This window comes from Numida meleagris, chromosome 11 (assembly GCF_002078875.1).
Source record: "Numida meleagris isolate 19003 breed g44 Domestic line chromosome 11, NumMel1.0, whole genome shotgun sequence".
In the NCBI taxonomy this organism is placed as follows: domain Eukaryota; kingdom Metazoa; phylum Chordata; class Aves; order Galliformes; family Numididae; genus Numida; species Numida meleagris.
Window position 1 is genome coordinate 16,281,889 of NC_034419.1, and position 25,591 is coordinate 16,307,479.

The 25,591-nt window shown below is 46.8% G+C and overlaps 1 protein-coding gene across 1 annotated transcript; it reads right to left on the reverse strand.

Annotated features, from left to right (window-relative positions):
• Positions 5,689–20,783, reverse strand: EIF4E3 (eukaryotic translation initiation factor 4E family member 3). The gene is made up of 7 exons (XM_021409704.1): positions 20,629–20,783; positions 15,095–15,167; positions 13,096–13,190; positions 11,438–11,498; positions 8,449–8,515; positions 7,696–7,851; positions 5,689–7,365 (listed from the first exon to the last, which is right to left on the reverse strand). Exons 1-7 carry the CDS (start codon positions 20,739–20,741, stop codon positions 7,319–7,321), a joined length of 612 nt encoding a protein of 203 aa, XP_021265379.1. The 5' UTR covers positions 20,742–20,783; the 3' UTR covers positions 5,689–7,318.

A 25,591-nucleotide genomic window follows, 5' to 3' on the forward strand; every position in this document is an offset into this window, starting at 1 on the left:
TTTGGGGTTTAGGCACAAGAACCTCACTGCTAACCAAATTCTACTGATGTCACCGGACCTCCATTCTCAGTCCCCACCCAGAAGGGTGAGGAGAAGGAAGCAGGCAGTAGGGATTAGTGAAAACCAGCAGCACACACAGCAGATTGCTACAAACCAACATTAGGTGCACGTCCTCCAGGAGAAAAGCCACTCTCTCTGCCTGTTCCTGGTGTGCACGGGAAGAGGTTTCGTGGTCACCATAAGTATTAGGATTGAATAATGTTTGGCTATATTAATCCAAACTGCACAGCAGGGAATAAGGTAATTTTTCCATCCTCTTGATTATATGTAAGAATTTTATATGCGCTTTTTTGTGGAGTTGATTGCAGCAGCTTGGGACGCTTCCCAATTTGCTCCTCTCCCAGGACGCTCTTTCTGGATCAGCTGCGAGCGAGCCCTGGCGGAACACATGGTATATAGTATTTGTTGCTTTAACATCTTAAACAACCTAGAGAGACAAGGTCATGCTCTCCTGGCACACGGCCCACGCACTGCGCCTTCTTGTTCTGCTTCATTCTCTGCTGCAGCCGAGCAGCCGGAGCAGCGAGCTGGGGCTGCCATCCCCATGCACACGAGCAGGCACAAAGCCACGCTTCCCTGCCCTGGCACTCTTGCCTTTGCCAACAGCTTTCTGTTTGGTTACAGTGATGACATTTGACAACACCTTTCTGTTTGGTTACAGCACTGATGTGTTGGCTAAAAGCAGCCTCTCCCCCTTGCAGAGCATGCAGGTCACCTTGTTACTTAATTTCTGTGTTTCCTTATTAGAGGAGATGCTGCAAAGTACTCGAAATAATGTTCGCAGCTGTGAACCGTGGTGCCCGATCAATGAGGGACACGACAGCCAATTACCCTTCCGCTTTCTGATTGTCCCCAACAATCAGCCCAGATCGATGCCTTCAACCTCAATTGGCAGCACATATCAAATCTGAAATAATATGTTTCATTGTTTTGGAAGTGCTGTCGTGTTGCGTGCCGGCCGCTGCAGTGTTTATTTAGACATGACTTTCACTCCCACCTGGCCCAGTCTGGTCGACTATCGTACCTCCAACCGCTCCTGTGCGAGCGTCCATTGACCACTGCATCACACCGCACGGGGACCCTCACTGCAGGAGCAGCTGCCCAAGGGAGAAGGATGATGGAAACAGGGCAGGGTAGTGCAGCAGGGGAGAGCAGGAATGGCAGGAGAGAAACTCATGGAGAAAGGAGATGGGGAGCATGTATTCTGCCCATTCATCTGCCCTTGTTTCAGGAGACTCAGCAAAGCTTCCAAGCATTGGAAGCAGCACTGTGCCAGGAGCTCCTTCAGAGTTTCCTTTACAGGTGCCAGTTTGCACAGGCTTCTGTAGTTGAGAAGGATCCTTTACATGCATAACGGTTTAAATCAAAAAACAGCCACCGTGCGGGTGTGACGAGCCCCTCGCTGTGGATTGATGCAGAGGAGCGCTCCTGTCCTACTGTCCTAACGCCCTGTGGGTTTGGGTTTGGTGCCCCTGAGCATCCTCGTGGCTGCAGGCTCTCTGCCTGCTTGAAAGCATAAACCCATGGTCCTGTACGGGTGCTCCTCACAGCCGTGCAGGTGTGGGTGCTCCCTGTGAAGCTCTGAGCATCCCTGCCCTGTCCGATCTCCCAGTAAAACCCCCAGGGCGACCCCACAGGGGGACAGCAGCCTGCCCCAGGGCATCCCCCAGCTCCTCTCTCCGCTCCTATCCCCACGCTGGACACAGTACTGCCTTTAGAGGCCAAGGTAATGAAATAGATCCAGATGAGCTCGCCGTGAGTCGCTTCATGAAAGTGTCCACACACAAGAGAGGCAAGAGCACGATGGAAAGCTAATGGGGCTGAAGCATTAGCCCTGCGATCGCAGCACGGCAAGGAGCCAAGGCGCTCCCTTTTTGTTAATCCACAACACTTGTTATAAGATTGAATATCCATTTGGGGGCAGAATTCACCCACTTTCCTTCACCCGCTCCCCTCTGAAAGCATTGTAATGCTTTATTTATTGGCATTTTATTTTGATGAATAGGCAGCAACTGGCACAAAAAAATATCCTGAATGGCATTAGGAGGCTCAGCCACGTGACCGTTGGCCCATGTGCACTGAGTACCATTAGTGAAAGTTCATATCGCTCATGGGATGCTTCACCAGCATGTTTTCCTAGCATCACCACTGCCAGGAGCATCAGCAGGGAAAAATCCCACTGCTGGTCCCCATCACCAAACCCTCCATGCGCCACGGGGCAGGCTCTGAAATGCTGCAGCCCACGTGCTGGCAGAGGGAAGGCTGCTGCAATGCGTGGGTTGTGCTGGGTCCTGCCAGGATCGCTCCTGACCTTGTCAGCTCCGCAGCAAACCGTGCGGGCGCATCCCACTCTTTTCTGAAGGCACGGAGCCATTGATGTGCTGCTGTTTGCTTTGGGAGCGCAGCAGAGCCAAGGCCCTGTCTGAGCACTGCTCGTGTTGTTTCTGGGCAGGGAAAGAGGGGGAAGGCAGCGATTCAGAAAGCAACCCCTCCGCAGTATATGAAGAGGAGCCCTCTGCGGTTTAGGGTATCTAATTACAATTAGAAATCGTAGCTGTTGCGTTCTTCTCACACGGCTTTGGGCACAGCTGTTGGCAAAAGTTGTTTTTAAAAGCATTTTGCTCTTTTGCTGTATCAAAGACATCACCAGTGCTGCAAGCACGGCCTGGGGAGGGCTGTGCTACAGCACCAGGATGACACGTCCTGCAGCAGGAGCACAGGCATCCAGGAATGGGCTCATCCCACCCTGGAGCTTCTCCCAGCACCCCAGGCTGGTGTGCGCTTGGAGGGGGAGCTCAGAAGGCGGCGATGCCATGCCTGTTCTTCATGTGCTTTTATACTCAGAAACGCCCCCAGCAATCAAAAGCTTTCTGAATTTGCCAGCAACCATTTCCTTACCGCTGCTCATAATTCAGATAGCTTCCCCCCCCCCCCCCCCCCCCCACCTCCCCTTATTGCACTGTTTATACACGAATTCCTACAGCGTTATGCGCTCTGTGTAAGCAGGAAGGGTCCGGTCCAGACACGGCAGCACTGAGTAAGGGCGCAGCCATCCCCCCACAAGCCGCGAGCAGCTCCGGGCTGTGCCGCACATCCCCGGTCTCGCACTGCCATCTCATGGCAGCTCCGGGCCCACACTGAGCCCATCCGTTTTCTTTCAACCCTTTGCGAGTGTTTCATTCTGTTGCTCGGCGATGGTTTCAGATCTATACATTCAAACAAAATGCAGAGAGTAAATGAGTTTTTAATTACCGAAAGCTCGCCATCCAAAAGCCAGGAGCCTTCAAAGGCGGCTCCGGGATGGAGCACACCAGCACAGAGCTCATTTATCTCCTTGCGAGACGTCCCGTCCAGACTGCTATATAAATGTAACACTATCCAAACATGTGTCTTCCACATTACAGACCATCTCTAATGGCTCCTTTATTTCAGGAGAGAGGAAAAAAAAAAAAAAAAAAAAGGAGATAAAACCAGTCTGGAATCTGGAAGCCATCGCAGCCTTTGAGAAGGAAAACTATCGCAAATGTGGAACTTCCATCACCACCTCCTCGTGGCTCCGAGGAGTTTCCAGCACTAAAATCTCCCCATTGCAGGGACACCATGTGCTGCACCTCTGGGTGCACGATGGGAGCCCTTGGTCCCCTGTTCAGGGCAGAAGGAGCAGCCACCCAAAAAGCCACCGCTCCCCATCCCACAGCACGCTGCTGAGCCACAGAGGTGTGCCAGGAAAGCCGTGCTGTCAGAGAGCTTTCCTCCCAGGCTTCAGCTCACCCTGTGCCTGCAGGAGGATCAGAGGAGGCCTAATCCAGGGCTTAGGGGCTGGATGCAGGCGGAAGGAAGGGCTCTGCTCCGTGCTGCGGGAGCGCAGTGCTGCAGGGGGTGGCTGCTGGAGCAGCAAAGCCCAGCAAAACCGGATGTTTTTTTTTTTTTTCCCAACAGCTCAGGATCCTATTGCAAAGGACAAAGCTATGGTGGGAAATGGGACATTAGCACAGAGTTGAGACTGGAGCACAGGACCCATCCTGAGGCACCTTGGGTGTCATCTTCATGGAGCAGCACCCAGTCACAGCTATGGGATTTCACAACGTGCAGTGCAAGGAGTGAGGAGCACAGCCAGCCCAACCCACCGAGAAACCTCAGCCTGGAAGGTGGCTGGAGGCAGCCTGGCACTGTGCATGGCTACAGTAAAGCTGAGCACAGAAGTGAAGAACAGAAGTTCTTCCCATTTTACATTTCAAAGTCCTTCAGAAGATCTGTGACCAACCCCACCACACCAATAGGTCCCTCTGTGGAAAAACCCTGGGTTTATACAACTCTGCTGCTGAACCACCCAGCCCTCAATGGCACAATGATGCTCTGCTCGCTCAGCACAGTGCCAGGCAATGCACACTGCAGCACAGCACAGGCCTACATGCACTGCCTGGCACCTGTTGAACGCCTTGTTTTTCCTTTGCACACTTGTATGGAAATTTAACTACAAAACATTCCTTCAAACTACTCCCTGGAGCGCAAATATAGCTTTAAATGACTTCTCTAGGAAAGAATCCTCACTATTTTATACAAATTGTCTTGCATGTTTATTGCTCGGAATCATGATCCAAGAAGAAGGGGATTCATCCCATGCCTATTCATAACACTGCTCTCCCAGACTCATTACGAGCTGAACACAGTCCAGGCCCCGCGCGTGATGGATGATGCCTGCTTTGGGCTCTGCTTTCAGCCTGCTCTGATTTGCTTATTTATGGAGCAGCACTAGTGGAAACCCTTCTTCCACAGTTTTACCTCTTCAGCTTCATCCCTTCCAGTCAATCCCACCATAGGAAAAATAGAAGTTATTTCTTTGTGCCATCCCCTGGATACAGCAGGGCATTGCCTGAGCCCCTCCTGCCCTGCAGAACTTTGTGTTCCTCACTCCCAAGTATTGAGTTTGTTAATGACTACTGAAGAGAGCGTGCCAACCTGCCCTAAGCCTGCCAGGCTGCAATAAAGGCACACAGAGGACCCAGCAAAGCCCATAGCACAAAGTGGCTTTAGACTGAAGATGCTTTGATGCATTCCTCCACAGCCAGGCAGCATCCCTCAGGCACCCTGCACAACAGAAAAAAAATAAAATTAAAAATAAAAACAGCAGCAAAACCAAGCCAGCCGAGTCACACACGTCTCTGCTGGAGAATGAAAGAACGAAGCCCTGTGGCCAGAAGCAACTGCTTGGGTACAAGCTCTTGAGGCAAAGTTGCCTATCCTTGCCTGCTAACTGTTAGCTCTTCCACACATCTCATCAAACAAGCTATGTTCAACAAACTGCTATTTAATTAGCAGAGCAGAATCCTGCTAATGAGCCTGGCCCAGGAGGCGGCCCTTCCTCCCTGCTAAGTGGCATTGCCAGCTGATCCCCACGGGCACAGCTGTGCCGCAGCCCGGGGAGCTGCATGCCGCGGAGGTGGGCGCTCACAGCGAGGGCTGGGAGGGGCTGCACACACTCTGCATGGTTTTTAAATGCAGCGCTTGCTAAACTGCCAGATGCCATTTGTCTTGTTCCTGAAGATTTGTACCGCGCGTTTTGATCCGAGCTCAGTTCTGAATGTGGCACACACGCTGAATTTTAGTCATCACTCATCAAACCAGGCGTTAAGGAAAAATAACAGTTATTAGCAGAGGTTTAAGCCATACAGGGAAAAAAGTCCACAAAACAAATAAACAACAACAAAACCCTAACATAATTTTATGTATTACGATGGGGATACAGAATAAGGAAAACCCGACAAGTTTGCAGTGTGGCCCTTAGTGGTGAATGGACAGCTCTCCTATATCACGGCTAAGATAAAATCTCAAGCCATCCAATGCTCGAGCAGAGAGGTCTTTCTTAAAGAAAGGGTATGCAAGGCAGCTAGAAAAAGCCTTTCCTTCAGTGAGATGAGTCAGGTAATAATGAACCCAGGACATGCCAGATGTCACCGAAACTGCAGGCCAGGAACGCTTCATCCCAGAAAGCAACCACAGAAGCAAGACATTTGATTTCCAAAAATTTGTTTCATTAATAATGTTCACTAACTGCACAGTTTTAATTCATATATACAAAGTTGTAAAAAAAAACAACAACAAAAACGACAACAACCTCTCCTATGTGCAATTCTTATTGCTACATTTGATTCTAATGGCTGCTTCTTAATACACCAAACGTGGAAATCAGTGCAATTTGACCAGTTGCCAAACAAGAACTGTTACCCATAAAGTAACACTGAGCAGAGTGCACATCCTTCTCTATCTCACAGCTTCTTCTTGCAAAAGGAGATAAATTAATCTTTGGTAGAATAGCAAAGCAAACCGATGCCTCAACTAATACAGGCAAACATTTACAGATCAATGCAGTTAATATTCACATTCATGCTGTAAAACAAAATCCATTTGTTTTCTGTAAATTAAAAAAACATAGATGACCTAAGGAGCCATGATAGCTTGAAAGTATGAGTGACAGAACTTCTTCCTTTGCACTGAATTGAACACCACTTCTGATCTGAGCCTCTGTAGGTGCAGGCTGAAATATTCAATAAATAGGAGGTGGAGGGCTCGCAGGGTTTCTCGCTGCAAAATCTCTAAATTCGAGCCTGAACCAGGGTTCTTTGGAAGTCACCACACTTTAAACATTGAACATCATCTCACCCAGGATTAGACCCATACAAATGCATCTCTTTAGTTACCCATTCAGTGAATACTTTGCTATTTACTTTTACAGGATGTGTGCTGTTGTCAGTGCACAGGGAGATTACACAGTCCATTAGGATAACGCCGTGCAACTCCTTTATCTCCTGGGACAAAGACAGGGAGTAAATCTTAGCATGATAGGAATGTCTCAAAAAGAAAATTGAAAACACATTTCACCAAGGCAGTATTTCTCCATCTCAAGAAAGCAGCATTCAAGGTTTGTGCATGTTTGCATTTAACTAAGAACAGTTCAGAAAAATCAAAAGTGTTCTATCTTAGTAGGAATCGATATGATCTGATTGAAAAAAAAATAGTGGCCAAAGTAACTTCTTAAAGAAAAAACCGAAGAATTTAAACCACAACCAAGCAAAAAGTAATGAATGGCACATTCAGCAGTCAGGGCAACTGTGTTTCCTCATTTTTAGCAGCAACAGCCCAATGTGAAGCGTTAAATTGAAGAGGACCAGCTCGTGCAGTGTTTCTGCAGGGCCTCCTGCCGTCCTCCTCCTCACTCAGACACCTCAGCACACTGCGAGTGACAAACATCAGGCTGCACTTAATGTCTTCCACGTCGGCCTTCAAAGGCACGGTGCTCTCTGTGCGCTGGGGGAGAGAGAAGGGGGAAAAGATGTACAAAGAACGTACATTTTGCCAAAGAGTTGAAAAGATGAACAGAAGACAATGATGTCCGAGCAGTTTAAGAAGACACAGAGTGCTGAGGAATCTTTGGGAATACACTACTTAAACACACACTTAAATACAGGCTAAAGAAAGAGATCTCTCAAATTCCTGAAGTTAAAATTTCAGTGCAACGAAAGAAGCTGCGTTTCCAAACAGCTGATGAGGAACCAGAGAGGTTATTCCCGTGGAAACATCCCACCAGCACCTTGTCTCTCTAACGAAGGTGGACATCAGCCAGGAGAAAATACTCACGTTTGTAAAACACTGCTCTGAAAGAGGTGTGTGGCAGAAGTTTATATATCTTTTCTAAAACTTTTGCCTCGCTCGCTAAGGAGGCATTCCCATTCCAGACTTGTACAACATCTTCACGGTCACGAATGCTGACGCTCACCCCTATTACTTCATCATCTGCAGAGAAGAGGAAGCATCGTTAAAAACTACTTTAAGTGAGACATGTCTAATTCAATACTTATGTGCTATGGAAGCACCCAAAAGTTGAACAAAAAGAAGCAATGAAAGAGCAGTCCCCTATGAAGAGACTACCAATGTTCAAACCAGACAAAACAGTTACCAGAAAGAAACAAACACCGTATTTATAGAAACTATTGTTCTATGTAAACGTTACCTCATAGTGACTTTAATGAAGTGCCATAAAATCATTCATCTTTAATATCACTTCTATCCTTGACTAGGAGGGAATCAAGAGCCCTCAAGGGCTAACGGGGGCATCTATCCAGTTTGGTTTCCTCCAGCTGTGATAGTACAAATGATAGTATAGAAACATAATTTGGAGTTCCAGAATTGTGGCATTGTAGAATTTAATACAAACCATTTAAATGCTGGCTAAGAGGTGTTTACGACCCTGATAACCTGCCAAGCCTCTCAGGAATGCAGGCTGGTGAGCTGGGGACCAGAGGCAGCCCTGTGCTGGAACAGCCAGAATGCCTCGTCCTCCTCTTCCTGGTAATGATGTGGACATGACAGCAGCAATCCCTCCACAGTTACCTGCAGCACAGCAGTCTGTGAACTGCTCTCCAACAGTGGCTAACAGGAGCTCTTTCCAAACTGCTGCCTAAGAAGAAGAAGAAGAAGAAGAAGTTACTTTTGCCTTACTATCTCAATGTGAAAGCTCTGTTTGCCAGCTCAGCTTTGAGTGCATTCTCTTTATGAGGTTGTCCAGACAAAAAAAAAAAAAAAGAATATTTGTAGCAAGTACACATTGTGTTATATAATTTCTTCAGCACAGCTGGAACAAGAATTTACACCTTGAAAATAAAAACTGTAAAAAAGGTATTTTAGGAAAAAAAATTGTTTGAATTTTTAACTATAAATTTACCTTCACTCTGCCCATGTCTCACCCTGAATGCACGTGAATGTAGAATTCTCCCAAGAATTTCCCATGATAAAAGACCCTAAGGCTTTAATCGTGATCATTTGTTTCTGTGGAAAAGAATCCCTGTCTGTGCTTAGAAAAGTGCCAGAAAAGCCCCACCAGTAAATGAAATGGATGTATATTTAAGCATCACATCTGATTTGCCTTGCCTATGAAATAACCCCATCTTTCAACAGCTCAAACGCTCACTAAGGAGTTCAAACATTGGGGAGCAGCTATCTGCCAGTTTTCTTTGGCTCTGTTAGATCAATTACACTGTTATTTCCTTTTGACATTTGTTATCACCTGAGCCAAAGCCCATGCAAAACTTGGAATGCTTCCAGACCAGCACATTCAGTAATATGCTCCAAGGTGAGCATTTTGAGTGACAGAACACATACATATAAAGAATACATCAGCATCTCTATTTGACTGTATCACCATAATATATGCTGCCTTTAAAGAATGTCTTTTCTGCTATTTGAAATTAACTTGAGTTTTAGTGCTAATAAAAAGAAACGGCAACTAAATGTACCGAGGTTAAAACAAAAAGCAAGCAGCTACAAAGACAACAAACCAATATACTGCTTTAAGGAGCTTCCAAGCACTCCTATACCATCCTCGAGAACACAAGGAGCCTCACATTTCTGTGACTCATTATCATCTCATCCTATATATCATATAAAGTCCCAGTATGGGCAGAACTGATGCACTAGAGGAGGGACAGCCTGCGAGGTGATGTCCTTGCCAGTGACCAGCCCAGACATGAATATGGGATGACCATGCACTCTAGTTACTGGGCACAGTGCTCACTACTGAGTTGTCCTAATGGCCTCATGGGTAGGAAGCACTTCATCCAGTAGCAAGCAGTTGCAGGATCAGGCTTATGAGGATCTAAAAAGTATTCGTTTTCGTATTAAAAACCAGCATACAGAAGCGTCACTGTATGCATGCAACAACATTTAAGTGTCAGTATTTTGTCAGTCAGTTTTTCATATCACTAGAAAGACTGATTTTTTTAGAAAAACTGCCTTTCCCTTCCCCCTCACCAAGCTTTGTACAAGCTTATCAGCTTTTCCAGCAAGGGCTGTGCAAGACAGTTCTTCCTGGCCAAAGAGATGCTGTGTGTGTGTGGGATGGTTAGAAGCACAGAGCCAAAATGGAGAAATGGGCATGGGTTATTACTTATGCTATTTACAAAAGTACTAAAAGTTGAGTCAGGTTCTCTTTCCATTAAACCTTTCAGAGGTGCAGGGGTATTTATCATTTGAGATATCAGAAAGTATCCTCGTCTCAAGAAGTGGTGATCGTTCAGCCTCTGAAACACAAGGCTTCTCTGAGCTCCATAAACTCACCACCCAGCAATGCAGCTCCCAAAACCATTTGTCACTTCCGACCATCTTCACACTTTGGATTATAATAGAGAAAATAGCATTTCAGAGTCTCTTGTGATCACTTGGGATTGGAGGGAAGAAAGTTGCAATTCACATACGGAGGAAAGTCCACAGGCAAAACCAATTAGCTTTTGGCTGAAGTTTCAAGTACCATCTTTCAGCATCCAATGCCTTCCTCAAGGCTGTCACATTTTTCTTACACTTCACGTTTAGTGTTTAAAGGTCTGATCCAGCCCCCACTCGCACACAAATAACACATGTGAACAGGTCAGACCTCTCTGTGACTGGCTGCAGGGAAAGTCACTCAGCATGCGTTTGATAGGGGTGCAGCACCCAGCACACAGTCACTTGTTTCAGCAGGGCTAGAACAACGACATGCCTGAACAGATCTTCTCTTTCGTGTTTCCAAATTTCTAAAAGAAAACTGAAACTCCACAGTTTCACAGGAGGTACGCACAGTGATCAACAACTCACTCTTGCCAAAGAGTTACCCCATATGCTTACCAAAAACTCCCCTGGCCACACAATAAAATAAATACAAAGAAGCAAAAAAGACTTTTTATGACATCACAAACAGCCTGATAAGCAGCAGAGCCATCACAAGAGGGATCAGGAAAAGAGAATGAGCAAGCTCCTTCCACTACCAGTGGGAGGGAGACATTGGATGGGACCTGCCACCCATGGAGACCAAGCTTAAGTCCCCATTGGGCACAGCAAGGCGCAGTGCTCCTCAAGCCCACACACTGGTGGGCACAGGCAGTGCCAAGCACAACACTCCTATTGAGTTGGATAGTTTGGGAGCGTTTGGCAGTCACTGAAACTCTGGCAGTTGTGCTGAACTGTGGGCGTGCAGTTCTGAAGAGCATTATTGAGGTTCAGGCTATTATCAGGAAGAGATGGTTGTCTATTTTGAGTGCCTGTAGGCAAACCACGTCCTGTGGACACAGTGGGTTAGAAAATACTGTGTTTGCCAAATGGAAATGGAATAGAATGCTGCGGCTTTCATTTGATTTGTAATACATCAACAAATGTGACTGAAAGCGAGAAATACTGAATCATCCGAAAAAGGGACTCACTATCTTAAAGCAAAACACCATAGACTTAAATGGGGTTTGGTTGTTACTTTGGGTAATGTCAAACCTAGAAAGTTTTACAACAGCTACTTTGCATGGGATTTAAAGAAACCCCCTTATTAAATATTTTTAAATAAAGAGTCAGTATTACATACCGTACTTTCTTTGGGGACCTTCATTTTCCATATACCTCCCTTGGCATTGCTTTCCTCTTCCCTGGTTATGGGAAATAGATCAGTAAAATAAGCATTGAAATCCACATCTAGATAAACCTATGTCTGGAGGTTAATTTTCCCAGAAAATTCCCTTTTGAAATGCAATTACCGACTCTGGGTAGCATGACTCAAGTTATGACTTCTGACATCAGATATAATTCTTTCATTGTTCATATGAACTGTATCTCTCAACACCTAATCTCTCTCCTAAGGGTTGTGTGTTGGAAAATATATACATTTTCCCTGGCTACAGACTGGCTTTGAAGTGGCTGCACACTGCATGGGAACAAGCCACAAAGCAATTTCATGTCTTACTATGGTAACCTTTTGTTTTGGAAAAACTCGGGCGTATTTTCACAGAAGCAGCTTATTACTCTCCAGTTTACCCAGTTTAATAAAAAAAACATTGAGCACACTTCATTTCAGCTTTGTGACGGCCAGAATTTAATTGCCCTATTCTTACAAAATAAAAAATAGAATAGAATACAGCCTGAAGCTTGTCTGGGTTACCGATGGCACCGACCTCCTGCAATCCCTTTCCAAAACGCAGCACCACATTTACTTGGACCATCTTAACACAGATGCAGCATTGTCAGGAAAGGACTTTGCATTTCACTCCTTTAATAAGGACTTACCAAACCAAAACTAAAACTAGAGGAAAACTGAAAGCATTCTCACTCATCCTTCCAAAGTTGCCAAGTACTGCACACAAAGGCCCAGCTGGCTTATACAGACACCAACATTTCTCTCTAAACCAGCTTAGCTATTCTGACCAGCCACAATACTGTTAGAAAAGTAACATCGATCTTCACATCATTTCCCTTCAGATAAGTATTTACTTTTAACACAGGGTAAGCCAGAAACCTCCCAGAGTAACTCAACATCCAGTTATTGAGACTATGATCCGGTTAGGAAACCTTAATCCAATCACAATCTGGTGCAAATGATGTCCAAGAGATCAAGTCTCTTCGGTAAATGGCTCAGCTAATTAAGATGTGAAGGAACTGGATCAGGAAGAAGGCATGCTAAACTCAATTTCCGAAGGAAAACATCCGTGATTTATATTTTATTTCATTACTGTCCCACAATCAAGTGGGAATTTGCTGCAATGCATCACTTCATAATGCCTTAAATTATTTTTCACCTAAGCCCGTATGCACATCTTTATGTGTACATTGTGCTTTTGTACAGGTGAAGAACAGTTAAGGACACAGTTATTTGCATCACGATTACACCAGCGTCAGTGCAAAGAGCAAAAAAAAAAAAGGTAATGGAGTATTTCAGATACAAGTAACGTTCTGTGTATTCCTGAACTGGATTTCAGAGGCATATTTTAATTTCCTGACTGTTAATTCACTACTTAATTTCCTTCTGACCTTCATGTTCAAAGGTGGACAATTAAATTCCAGCTGGCGTTTTTAATAAAGATTCTCTTTTGAGTTTAACACGACCCCAGGATACTTTTTGTAGCTCTCACATTCTGGCATTGGCCAGCAGCACAAACACGGTGCTCCTGTCTGTGCCCATGCCCACCACTTCTGTCCACACACAGTTTGTCCCTGCCCGTTCCCAGCAGCACCACGTGGCAGCACACTTACCACAGGGGCCGTCTTTCTCCCCGCATCAGATGGTAACTGCTTCGCAGGGGCAAACTTGTCACAGGAGGGATGTTGTTGTAGACGCTCCAGAAATCCTTCATCAAGCACACAAACAAGCAAACAGAAATACTAGTTGCATTAAGAGAATGCGTTTTGTGCAAATTTACTTCCGTGGTCATTTCCTCGAAAACTATCACACACCTTACTGCTAGAGACCCAACACCTTCTGTATTATAACAAAAAGCTCCAGAGTCAATTGACTGCAATTTCACAGGGGAGAGTGGGGAAGATGCCAATCCTGCTAAAGGTGGAGGTGGAAAGCAGGATACCAATGACCTTCTAAGATCTATCAGACATCTATCAGTAACTCTGAATGACTGTGCCACAGTGTGTGGAAAACATACGTGGTAGTTATTTAGGTCATTCTGCTTCCTACAAAATCTGTAGGAATAGAGAGAAAAAATATTCATCAAAATCAGAGTTACGCTGAGGTCTGTCAGAACAAACCAGTACTTCAAACCTTTTAAACATACTAACAGAACATACTTGTATAAAAAATCTCTGCTTTGCACCACTTTGGACTCATCTAAAACTTCTCTGGGACCAGCCTGAACTGCAACAAATAAACAAAACCAAGCAATAATTCTGTTGAGCTAAGCACCTAACTATAGTGCAGCTACTCTGCCTAGATTCCCAATAAAAGGTTTCATGAGACAATGAACCTGAGATGCACGCATTAGTGCAGGAATGGGGGAGAATGAAAGGACCCAGGATCCATCAGCTCACTTCCCAACTTTTCTGCTGGAAAAAGCAGAAGCTGTGATGTGTTTGGGTGGATAAAAGGCACTAACAACGGCGGTGAGCAACAGGGAGGGAAGAGAAAAGAGATCCCACTTCCCTTTCTTCTTTATCCAACAGTTGGGATGAAGAAAGGACTTTAAAGACTTGTGTTGCACCGACACGCAGAGATGTAACACTGAGCATTAGTACAACCAATTAAGGATTAGTTCATCTAATATTTAACCATTAGCACAACTTCAGAAACAAAGATTGCAACACTATACGGTACAATTCCACAGCCCTTGGCAATCCCCTCTAAAAGCTGTTACCCTCAGCCAGCAGAGAAGGAAAAGTCACCCCAGTTTCCTTCCCACACTCTCCTGCTGCCTCCCTGCACTCCTGGTCCTGAACCCTGGGTCTGCAAAGAGCCTCCATGCCCCGTGCCAGCTGTGGACATGCATGGACAGCCTCACCCAGCACTCCTACAGACAGGCCATCTCCCAGGGCTGCTGCTGGAAGCAACATCCGCACAGCAGAGTGCTGGCAGCCACAGATGAGGAAGCCCAATGGAAAACATCCACAGTTCATTGCCATCAGCATAATTTCAGAGACCTAAGGAACTGCGTGTTCTGGTAAGACAAAGACTAATCCTCTGAATTTCACGCCAATTCTGGTATTAAAAGAGAAAGCTGATTTACTTGCAAGAGATGCCCACTGATTGGCACCGACAGCTGACACAGGCATGCAGAATTCCTCATTGCTACGAGTACTCTGTGATGTAAGAGCATTTTTATGCAAGTCTGCTTGATGGAAGCGAAAGAAAAATTCATGCTCAAGGGCAGAAAGGAAAATGACCACGGGCTGTAATACTGAGCCTTCGTGTAATGATTTTCTGCATTACAACTTTGAGAAATGACAGAAAAGAACCACTGGAAATCTCCATGAGTAACAACGCAGCACAGGCACCAGCAGAAGCTCTGCAAACAGCAGAGCGGCCATGCCTGCTTACGTCGGTGTCCTTCCATCCCCTTTTCTGGTTGGCAAAGCCAAGGGCAATTCAAACAATGATTAAGGGACACCACACACAGCCAAGAAGTGCACTGCCCACCACGGGGAAGCAAAGCCAAGCGTGTCTCACCCAGATGGGTGTTCGGGTAAATTCACACCTAATGTTTTGTATTGCCTGCATGCCAATTGCTGTAGCAAAGCTATACCTCACCTGCACGGTTTGTACCCTGTAAATCTTCTTCAGGTTCGAGGCACATTCAGCTGCTGTGGTACCAGGAAGGGACCTTGAGGGAAGAAAGAAAGAAAAACAAAACTGTTCGAGCATCACGTCTCCCAGCAAACTTCCGCACTTCAGCGTAACTGCACTTAGCACAACCCCGACCCCCTCGGCCGTGCCCGCCTGCCCCCCCGGGCTCCGCATCTCGGGCAGCACCGCGCTCCATCGCTGCGGTCACGGCGCGGCGCTGCCCCCGCACGCCGCCAGGTGGCGCTGTGCCACGGCCCGCCCCGCGCCCACGGCCGCGGCGGCTGAGGGGACGGAACGGGGCCGGGGAGAGCACTCCGGACACGGCCAGCACGGGACAGGGCGCTGAGAACCGCCGGGTGCGAGGCTGCGACGGGCGTGGCAAGAACACAGAGCATTACGTGTCTGAATTTCTGCTGTGAGTTTAACTAGGTGTTGTTTAAAAAAAAAAAAAAGAGGAAAAAAGAGGGAAAAAGTGGAAGGAAAAGGAAAAAAAAAGAGGGAAAAAGAGGAGGGAAAAGGAAGGGAAATGAAAAGGAGGGAAAAAGAGGGAAAAAAGAACGAAAAGAAAAAAGGAGGGAAAAAGGGGGAAAAAGGAACGAAAAGGGGAAAAAGGGAAAAAGGGGGGAAAAGGAGGGGGAAAGAGGAAAAAGAGGAAAAGAGGAAAAAGGAAAAAGAGGGAAAAGAAGGAAAAAGGGAAAAAGGAAAAGAGGAAAAAGAGGAAAAAGGGGAAAGAGGGAAAGAGGGAAAGAGGGAAAGAGGGAAAGAGGGAAAGAGGGAAAGAGGGAAAGAGGGAAAGAGGGAAAGAGGGAAAGAGGGAAATGGAAAAAGAAAAAGGGAAAGAGGAAAAGAGGGAAAAGGAAAAAGAAAAAGGAAAAGAGGAAAAGGGAAAAAGAGGAAAAAGTGGCCTCATGCCCATGACACTACTCAGCATCAAGTCACAAACTGGGCTTAACACACAAGTAGAAGGCAAAAACAGTGTTTTAAATCACTGCCAGCCAGGGAGAAGGAAAAAGCACAGATTTTCATGCAAAACTACAGGCTGCTGACAGCAACAACCTGCAGCATTTCTGTCATAGCCCCCCATGAACTCAGCAGAGAGCACAGGTGACAACTGAGTGGGTTTTGTGCCTTCAAACCCAGGATATGGCGGTCTCATTTTTTTAAAATTGAATACATAGAATAAATTCAGATTAAATTAGCACCAATGACAGATGAGTTTCCAGTGAAGAAACCTGTAGGAATTCCTGTGTCTGTAACTCTTCCAACAAATGCTCACATATAGGCTAGGAACAGTCAGGTGGTTGTGCACCTTGCTGAAAGACTCCAGGCACAAGATAGGAAGCTTCGTTTAAGGGTTAGTATTTGCAGCTTATTACAGAGTTTCCCCACTCTGGATAATTTTACAGCTATCAACAATAGAATTCAGCCGATACACCATACTGAACTTTCCATTACCACCGCTGTGAACAATTAATTTGGAATTAACTCAACAAGCACTGCAAATCGCCATGAGCAGGAGGGAGCTGCCCGGCCAGCCGTGCCAGGAGCAGCAGCTGGACACAGAAAGCTCTGCTGGAGATGTGCATTAACAGGTTGGTGGCCCACTGGACTTGCCCATCTGGATTCCCCACGGGGAGCCTGCCCGTGAGATATTCAGCAGCTCTCCCATCTGCCCGTTCCGTGCCCTGTGGCTCCCAACACTTTCCTGCACCTTCCAAATATTTTGGGGGGGCATTGCAGTGCACTTCACGGTTGCCAGAGCAGGTCAGACCCAGCCCCCCACATCTCATGGGGCTGTTCGGTCAAAGCAGAGCATGGAAACAGGAATGACCAACAGGAATAACCACCCAAACTGAGCCCTGCTGCCAGCTTCGTTTGTTGCTCCTTCGTTATTCCAGCAAGAATAAAGAACAAGAGACACAAAGACAAATTCCATTGTTTTACCCATGAATAAACCTCCAGGTGGTTGTGCTTATGTTAATGCTCAATGCTGAACTGTAGCTCTTCTGTTTCCCTGCAAAGAACCAAGGATAGGAGGTTTTTTCAGACATGCTCACACTGCCCTTTGTCTCCCAATGGGAATCAATCCCTGCCTTTTGCCGGAGCCTTAAAAGCTGCAGAGCACTTCTGAAGATCCCACTGCCAGTACTCAGCCACCAGTGGCTTTGCTACAAATAAGCAAAATATTTACGTACAAAGCATGAGCTCAAAAACATGCTGTAGCAACTAAATAAATCCAGCAATCCATCCTGAATGCAGACAAAGACTGATTTCAAGCCATCAAAGCCTGTCAAAATGCATTTACCGGGTTGAACGCTTTTATAATATTAACCATCATTTTTCATTGTAAGCCACCTACTCATGAGCTTTAATAGATGAAATAGATGATTCTAGATAAATAGGATTTTGCTATAGGGAAAAAGGGAAATTATTAAGCTTAGTTTCAAATATTTGATGTGCTCAGTTATAACAATTCCCAATTATTATGGAAACGGCTCGGTTATCAGAATTTATCTACTAAACGATATTTATATGGACCTCATCAGTACAACCTGGGGAGAGAAAAGCAGCATATAAGGATACATTTCTCTGAGAAGGTTTACTCTTTCCCCCAGTTGTCTATAAACATTACTGTACATTTGACAACACTCATCAGCATATTCTTCCTCTGAAAGTTACACAAAAGTTGAGCCACTGTTATAACAGAAACAAATTTACCCAAAAAGCACTGCTGGAGCAAGGCAAAAAGAAAAGCAGGTGGGCCAGAGCACTGCAGTGCAACCTGCACTGTTGTGCACACACACACTTCCATTGACAGGAGTGCATCTTGGACAGTTTATCTAGAAATGAGACTTCCACAGTGGGCTTTTGTGCGAGGTGTGTTCAATTTCTGGTAGCACTGATTTGTAAAGAAGGGTGCTGGTACTCTCCTGCTGTTGGCTGGAAGTGGCATGTCAGCAAAGCTGCCAGCTCAGATGCACTCTGCTCCTCCAAAGATGCCTTTTTGCAAGGACGTGCATCACCTCCATCCCTGCGAGCACACACACACGTGTCGGACCAAGAGTTGCTGCTGCTGACAAAACCTGCAGCTTTCCACAGAGCAGGCAGGTAGCAGCACTGGTACCTTCTTATTTTGGCAGGGAAGGACCTACTTAGCATAGCTGTAAACATTGAAGGACATACTGAACCAAGCAGGGTATTTGCATCGCACCCATACATATCCATCAAAAAACAAAATCACTTTCACCATCCATGTATTTACACAGATGTACCGACTCAGATCCCATTAAGGGATGGTTTCAAGTTGCCAGCCTGTCCTGTTATCCATGACATCCGAGCCTTTTGCCATTTCACTTCATTTCCAACTTGTGCAATCTTCATGCTGAATACACTGTCCAATACGAATATAATGACCAGATTTCCAATCCTTGTTTTTACATTATCACATTTTGTGAGGCATAATCACAGTGTTAAAAAACAACAACAACAACCTACAGTATTGCAAAAACTAGAAAAGCAACCTTTCCTTTAAAAGGCAGAACCCCACTGTGTCAAGCAGGCGTGTGACAAGCCACCAGCAGGAATCTGCTTCCCAGTGTGACACAGAAGGCATCTGCAAGCCCCACTGACACTGCCCAGGCCTCCAGCATCACCAGGGCACTGCACGCAAAGCACTACAGAGAACTCATGCCAGTATGAGCTTGGGAACCTGCAGATCTGGACTTGGTTCTAAAACATTCAGCACGTGACCTTGAAGCATTTCAACAATTTAAGAAGGAAATCTCATGTCTTTTAACAGAAGGGAAAAAAGCCAGCTTCTGTGTCTCACGTGAAGTGCCTGATCTATGAGCATCATGCGGGACACTGCTTGTCAGAGTGCTGAGTTGCGTTCTCCCAAACACTTCCACTGTTCTCATTTTCCTGAAGCATGTACAGGGTCAGGTATGTGACCAGGTGAGCCGCCTGGTGGATGAGGGAAAGGCTGTTGATGTGGTCTACCTAGACTTCAGCAAAGCCTTTGACCCTGTCCCCCACAGCATTCTCCTGGGGAAGCTGCAGCCTGTGGCTGGGACAGGTACACTGGGTAAAGAACTGGCTGGAGAGCCGGGCCCAGGGAGTGGTGGTGAAAGGAGTTAAATCCAGCTGGCAGGCGGTCACAAGTGGTGTTCCCCAGGGGTCGTTATTGGAGCCCGCTCTGTTTAATATCTTTATTGATGATCTAGATGAGGAGACTGAGTGCACGCCCTTCTCCCAAAGAGCGGTCCAGCACAGGAACAGGCTGCCCAGGGAGGTGGTGCAGTCGCTGTCCCTGCAGGTGTTTAAGGCAAGGATAGATGTGGTGTAAGGAACATGGTTTTTTTAATATACACACACTTGGTTTAATAAGATAAGGAAAAACAATACTACCTAATTAAGTGTACTTACAAGGGATCAGAATGACGGATGAAGTAAAATCATGAATTCTAAGACCCTAAAACATAGCAGAATCAAGACACAAGGGAAAAAAATAAATCACGATACACCTCAGTAACCTGAAGTGGCCTTTAACTTCCAGCAGTGGTTGTACAGCCGGGCTGCTCCTCCCTACCTGGCTCATGGAAACAGCACGCCTGCACGGCAGATTCAGCAGCACAAAGCGGTGTTTTAGAGTAACCGAACAGAAAGCACAGCTTAGACCCTGAGCCTGTCTGCAACCAAGTCAGCAGTTCAGAAATAATTGGAGGGGTTACTTGTAAGACTCGATTCGCAGGACCTGAGATCACCTGCATGCTTCCAGCAGTTCCATGCCACCCACAGAGTCATTTGAGTCGGAAGGGACCTTTAAAGGTCATCTAGTCCAACCGCCCTGCAATGATCCTGCTCCATTTCTCTGTCACCGTGTTCAGAACGTACAAAGTGAAGGAGCAGAGCTTCAGCACCAGCGTGAGGAACGGCCTTCAGAGCAGAGGAGCGTTACTCAGCGAGGGGAGAGACAGCAGAGCAAGATAAATAAACGGGGCAGGATCGAAGCTTTCTGTTTCGGTTTTGAACGCGGTATATGCAGCCCGGGGGAGCTCTCCGTGACCGCTGGAGATGGGAGATAAAACTTCAGACACACGAACTGCGCTCGGTACGCACGGACGCGCAGCGCTGCGACAGCGCATTTTCGCGCACCCTCGTAACTGTCCGCTTCCCGTGCGAAGGAGCCGGGAACCCCGGGGCCGGGGCGGGCACGAAGGGTTACGGCCCCGGGATCCCGCCCCGAGCGCGGCCCGGCGTCACGGCTAACACTGGGGCTCGGAGGTCGCCCGCATCGACGTGCGGTTGTTAAAGGGCAACAGAAGCGGCTCGTAAAGCGGCTGCGCGAAATACAGCCCCGCGACCGCAAACCCGGCCCGTTACACCAAAAGTTTTCCTACGCGCAGCACACGACCCGCCTCCCGCCGTCTCACCCACAAGTCACACGGAGCGGCGATTCACCCCCAGCCTCCCCCCAAGGGCAGCCCCGCCCCGCTCACTTGTCGAGCCAGAAGGTCCACGCCGAGTGCAGCGGCAGCCCCGGGGCCTCGGCCTCCTTCTCCTCTCCGCCCCGGGAGCTCGGGGGCTGCGGGCCCGGGGCGCTCAGCGCCATGTCCTGCCCGGGCCGGGCCCGCCGCGCCGCCCCCGGGGGATGGGGCGGGACGGGGGGAGGGCGCGGGGTGGGGACCTGGGATCGCCCAGTGCAATCCCTGGCGGCTCCGCACGGCACCGCCCGAACCCAAACCGACCGCTGGGCGCGGTGCCCGGACGCTCGGGGAGCTCCGGCTGCTCGGGGCCCTGCCCACCGCCCCCGGAGCTGGAGCCGGACCCTTTCCCTCACCCCCCCGCTCTCCCCTGACGCAGTTTTCCAGACCTGAGGAGGTTAATTTGTTTCTTCTCATCTCCTCTGCCACCTGTTTAATTTGCGTGCTCTTTTAAAGGGAGGTGTTTCTCACAATCCAGCATGGGCATGTGCTTAAAAGGCGCACGTTATTTTTATAATAGTATTTTTTAAATTAAGATTCTCCCTGGTGGGACTGTACGCAGTAGTAAAGTTAAACACCCACACAAGCGATAGCAGGATCAAAGACCGTGAATCACATAGGATTCCTCGCGAGCATGGTTGGTAGGATGAATAATTTTATATGCGCTCCTTCCTAAAAGAAAAATCAATGGAACAGCACTCCTGCAAAGAAAGGAAATCTGGCAGTAAGTAAGGGCAGAGATCACCCATGAAAAGCAATCTGCACAGAGACAGTGAAGAAACAAAAAAAAGTTAATGATTATGTTGTGCAGATGGAAAATGCTAACTGCTCAGCCAAATTAAATAAGATCTGGAAAACCAGTTGCACCATCTCCCGCAATGTAATTTACTGTTCTTTAAATAGAAGCCAAGATAATGACTGGGAGAGCTCGGAGTCTGGAATTCATTGGTGTGCCCACTCCGAGCATGCTCTCTGTTTTAACAGTGAGCCCATCCAAGATGTTAATCCCAAGCAAAGTGCCACAATAGATGGCTGTATCTGGGCACGGCAGCCTGGGTTTGCTCAGGAGAGCTGGAGAAGGAGAGAGTAAGAGAGCACTGATTTGCTGCGATCTAAAGGGGCACAGTTCTCCCCTGGGCCACCAACAGCCTTCGTGCCTGTGACATTTTTGTTGTCCCTCTGCTGAGGCTGCCAGTGAAGTGTTAAGTTTTTACTATGCTGCACAATCCCTCTGGAACTAAGGCCAGAACCAGCAGCACACATTACAAACACCAAATCCCCTTGAATCCCCCTCTGATGAGACCCACACACTCCAGCGAAAGCCTCCAGATTCCATCACCAGAGAGCTGCTCATCCTCTAGAACATTACAGCTGAGGCAGAAAACAAATGGTTTTGCTGCAAACAACCTGAGCTGTAAGGAACAATATCAAAGCACAACCCCCGCACTTCCAAGACGGAGCAAATACCAGGCAGCAGAGACTGTGTCATTATGCCAAATGAGACACGTAAACCTCCGTTTATTTCTTGTTTACAGAGGTAAATACCAGGCTTCGCGGGGGCACAAGGTGCATCGTGGGAATCTCAGATAACAGTAAATTAATCTGGTTCAGGAGGAAGGGCAATCACAGGATGCATCGAGTTAGCACATACATCCTTCGCCTACGGAGATTTCTAAGAAGTCGTGACACAGAGGCAAGAACACGTCTCCTGAGGAAGATCTCACAAGGAGAAACGAAGGTGAGAGCAGCGTTCTGATCCTGCTCAGCCACCCTGCCCTGAACAAAACCAATTCAGACATTAGGAGTCCCAGGAAATTGCTAGCACTTTGAGAGGGAGATTTATAGGCTTTAATTAACGATGGGTTTCATTGATATTTGCCACGTATCCAGAATGTCCACTTTTAAAGAAGCCCTGCTGATGCCATCTCCTGTGCTTCTGTACCTTCCCCAGCTAATCTGCAACACACAAACTGTGTTAAGAGTGCAACTCCATGCTGCAAGGAGGTGCAAAGATGGGGCGACCACAGCTCACCACTGCAGAAGGTCTGTTTCTTACTCCTCATCACAGCCACAGTCTCATTTTGCTTGCAGGCTCTGGGCAAAAAAACGATGAAAAGTTCTTATACAGCGAACTGGGTGGCTAAGAGGAGTCAGCAGGTAGGTCAGCTCAGCTGGCTGCAGGCTGGTAACAGCTGAACTTGTCCCAGTCAAGGACTGGCAGGGTGGATTGGGAAGATAAATAAATAAATAAATAAATAAATAAATAAATAAGTGACATGGAGTGGGAGGTGCAGTTCTGGCTCATTCTGTGCACTCCCTGCACTGCTTTCCTGCACCCAGTTGTAAGCACCTCTTTGCTCTAAGGGCCCAAGTGCTTTCACGTGGAGCTGACTAGAGCTGAGGCAGGCACATTACAGCTGGAAAAAACACTGTAACTCCTTCCGTGCTCTTGACATTTAAAGCCCTGCCCTTATCATCCCTTCTGATCCCCAAGCCTGGCAGCAACACATGCTGGAGGCATTATCTGCTTGCTTGGGTGGCTTTTCCCACAGCTCCTGCTCCCAGCTAGAGGGGAGGACTCCTAAGGACTTGCAAGGCAAGCAGCAGTGGCTGGAAGGGGCAGACAGCCTCTTAAAGCATTCAGGACCATCCTTCCCCTTGCTGGCAGTTGTATAACATCACTGTGGCAACTACAGTGCTTGCATACATGAGAAATATTAGGAAAGCATTAGGCTTATTTTAGCTGTGTGTTAACACTGTTTAGCACCTGCAAGCGAGGAAGGGAACAAGCGCCATCTGAGCAGTCATGCTGTACTGCCACGCTGGAACTGGAAGCCTTCCACAGCTATTTCTGAAGCAATAGGTATGACACCTTGGAGAACAGCAAGCTGATAACCGGCTTTTGCTTATTTGGTTCTCCTAATAAAAAAAAGAAACTTTGTGAAATGTTGAGAAAGACCTCTGTCTAGCTGAAGCTCCTCTTTTTTACTTGGAGCCAGAGCCAGCTGCAGCATAAACCTTCCTGGCCTTGACTGCTGGCTGGAGCACAAGTCCTGGCTGCTGTGCCCAGCTGCTGCCGGTGCCCTGCTGGCACGCAGAGCCAACAGCCATGAAATGTGATTTCTGTACCAAAGGCTGGTGTCACGATCACTGCCTCTTGAAACACTGCCTGTGCCTTCAGAAGCGTATTAAGTAACACGGGAGCTGCTTCTGATCGCTTCTCAGGAAGATAAACTGATCAAGTGAAAGCCAAAGCAGAGGTGAGGATGAAGGGATTTGATTTGATATTTGCTTCCAAAAGCTTAAGTAAACGTTTTTTAAAACCTAAAGCATGATATTAAGGAGTCGAATCCAAATGCTTTTGGCAAAAGCTCCCCCATCTAGGAATGATTTCATATCAGCCAAGCTGTTAAGCAGAGGTTGTCATGGAAACAAGTTATATTCAAATGATATGGCCAGAGATATACTGTATTTAGTGAGTTCTTCATTTGCTGCATATTGGGAACATGTCAGAACTAAACGATATTGCATAACTTTGTTTTGTTCAAAACAAACTGGCTCGCACCCCCTGTTTTTCTGGCAGGCATAAGCCAGTGCTTGGGACAGCGAGCAGCACCAAGCACTGCTCTGCAGGACAGGCTCTTCTTCCCCTCTGCCTCCTGGAAGCTGCCTTCCACAGAGGTCTTCCTTCAGGGGCATGGACCTACCAAAACTCATGGATGCATGGACATCCCACAAGTGTCCATCACACTTGCAAACACAGCCTACTATTCAGTTCCTGTCTGTGAATGATGCTGGAACAAATCTCAGACAGGACTCTGGATACTGAGTTCCTACTTCAACGTTTTTTTGCTGTGGAGCTGTTAAGTGCAAAAGAAGTGCAGCTTTTACACAGCAGCGTGCAAAGGAAGGAAAGTACTTTGGGCGATCTCCTGAGAGGTGGAGAAGTCCTGATTGCCCAATAGAAGCTGATCATTAGGAAAAAGTTAAACCAAAGTAAAACTTTACCCTTAAAGTCATCGCAGAACTGCGTAACTACACTGTAGAACACTGCACAGAGTGGTGACAGCACATCACAACCTCTGGTTCCAGGGGCCTGTGAAAATCCGGTGGGGGTTAGCTCATTTCTGGGGCAGGTGATATCAAACTTTCTCAGCTTTCTCTTCCTTACAGTTTATAAAGCAAATGCCAACACCAAATAGTAACTCAGGTAGATGACAAAGCAAGTAAAATCCAGGATATTTTTTTGCCATATGTGAATATGCTCATGAAGAAAGCAGTACAAGCTCCCTGCCCACCTCTGCTCAGTGTGCTTTTTTGAAGGACATCAGTCTTTTCGGTTGCTTTGCATTGCAGAATCACAGCTCTGTTTGCTCACAACTGCTCATGAAGTTTCAGCCTGACCCAAAGACCTTTACAGATACTTCAAGACATTTATTAAACTAAATATGCTTTAGATTATATCTTTATTTTTGACCCAGCTGCTTTTGGAGAGCTGAACTGGCATAATGTCCAACTCATGCACCAGGCTTTGGGAGACCTAAATTTCTGACACATCTTCGGATATCAGGCTTCTGATTTCATCCCTTCCTGTTCCCCATGCAGGGGAGGCACTACAGCTATCTTAGGACCTAAAGAAACAATGCTTAGTGAAGATGAGATCACAGGCAGAAATGCAAGAAAGCTGTGGGCCTCAAATCTGAGCTGAATTATACACAGGGCACAACCTCCAAACAGCTTTCCTTTACTTATTTCCCAGCAAAATATCTGCACGGTGTTTCACTTCGATATTGCTTCCCCAAACATGGGGATCTCAAAATAGCACCATTCACCATGCTACTCTGCGTTACATTAAATCCAAAGGAATGTTATTGGCACCACATCTGGCAATTGCTTTGATGTGGAACATGAGCTTAAATACTGATTTTTATTTTTATTTTTATTTTTTTTACAGGCAGCCCAGTATGCAGCTGAAGGA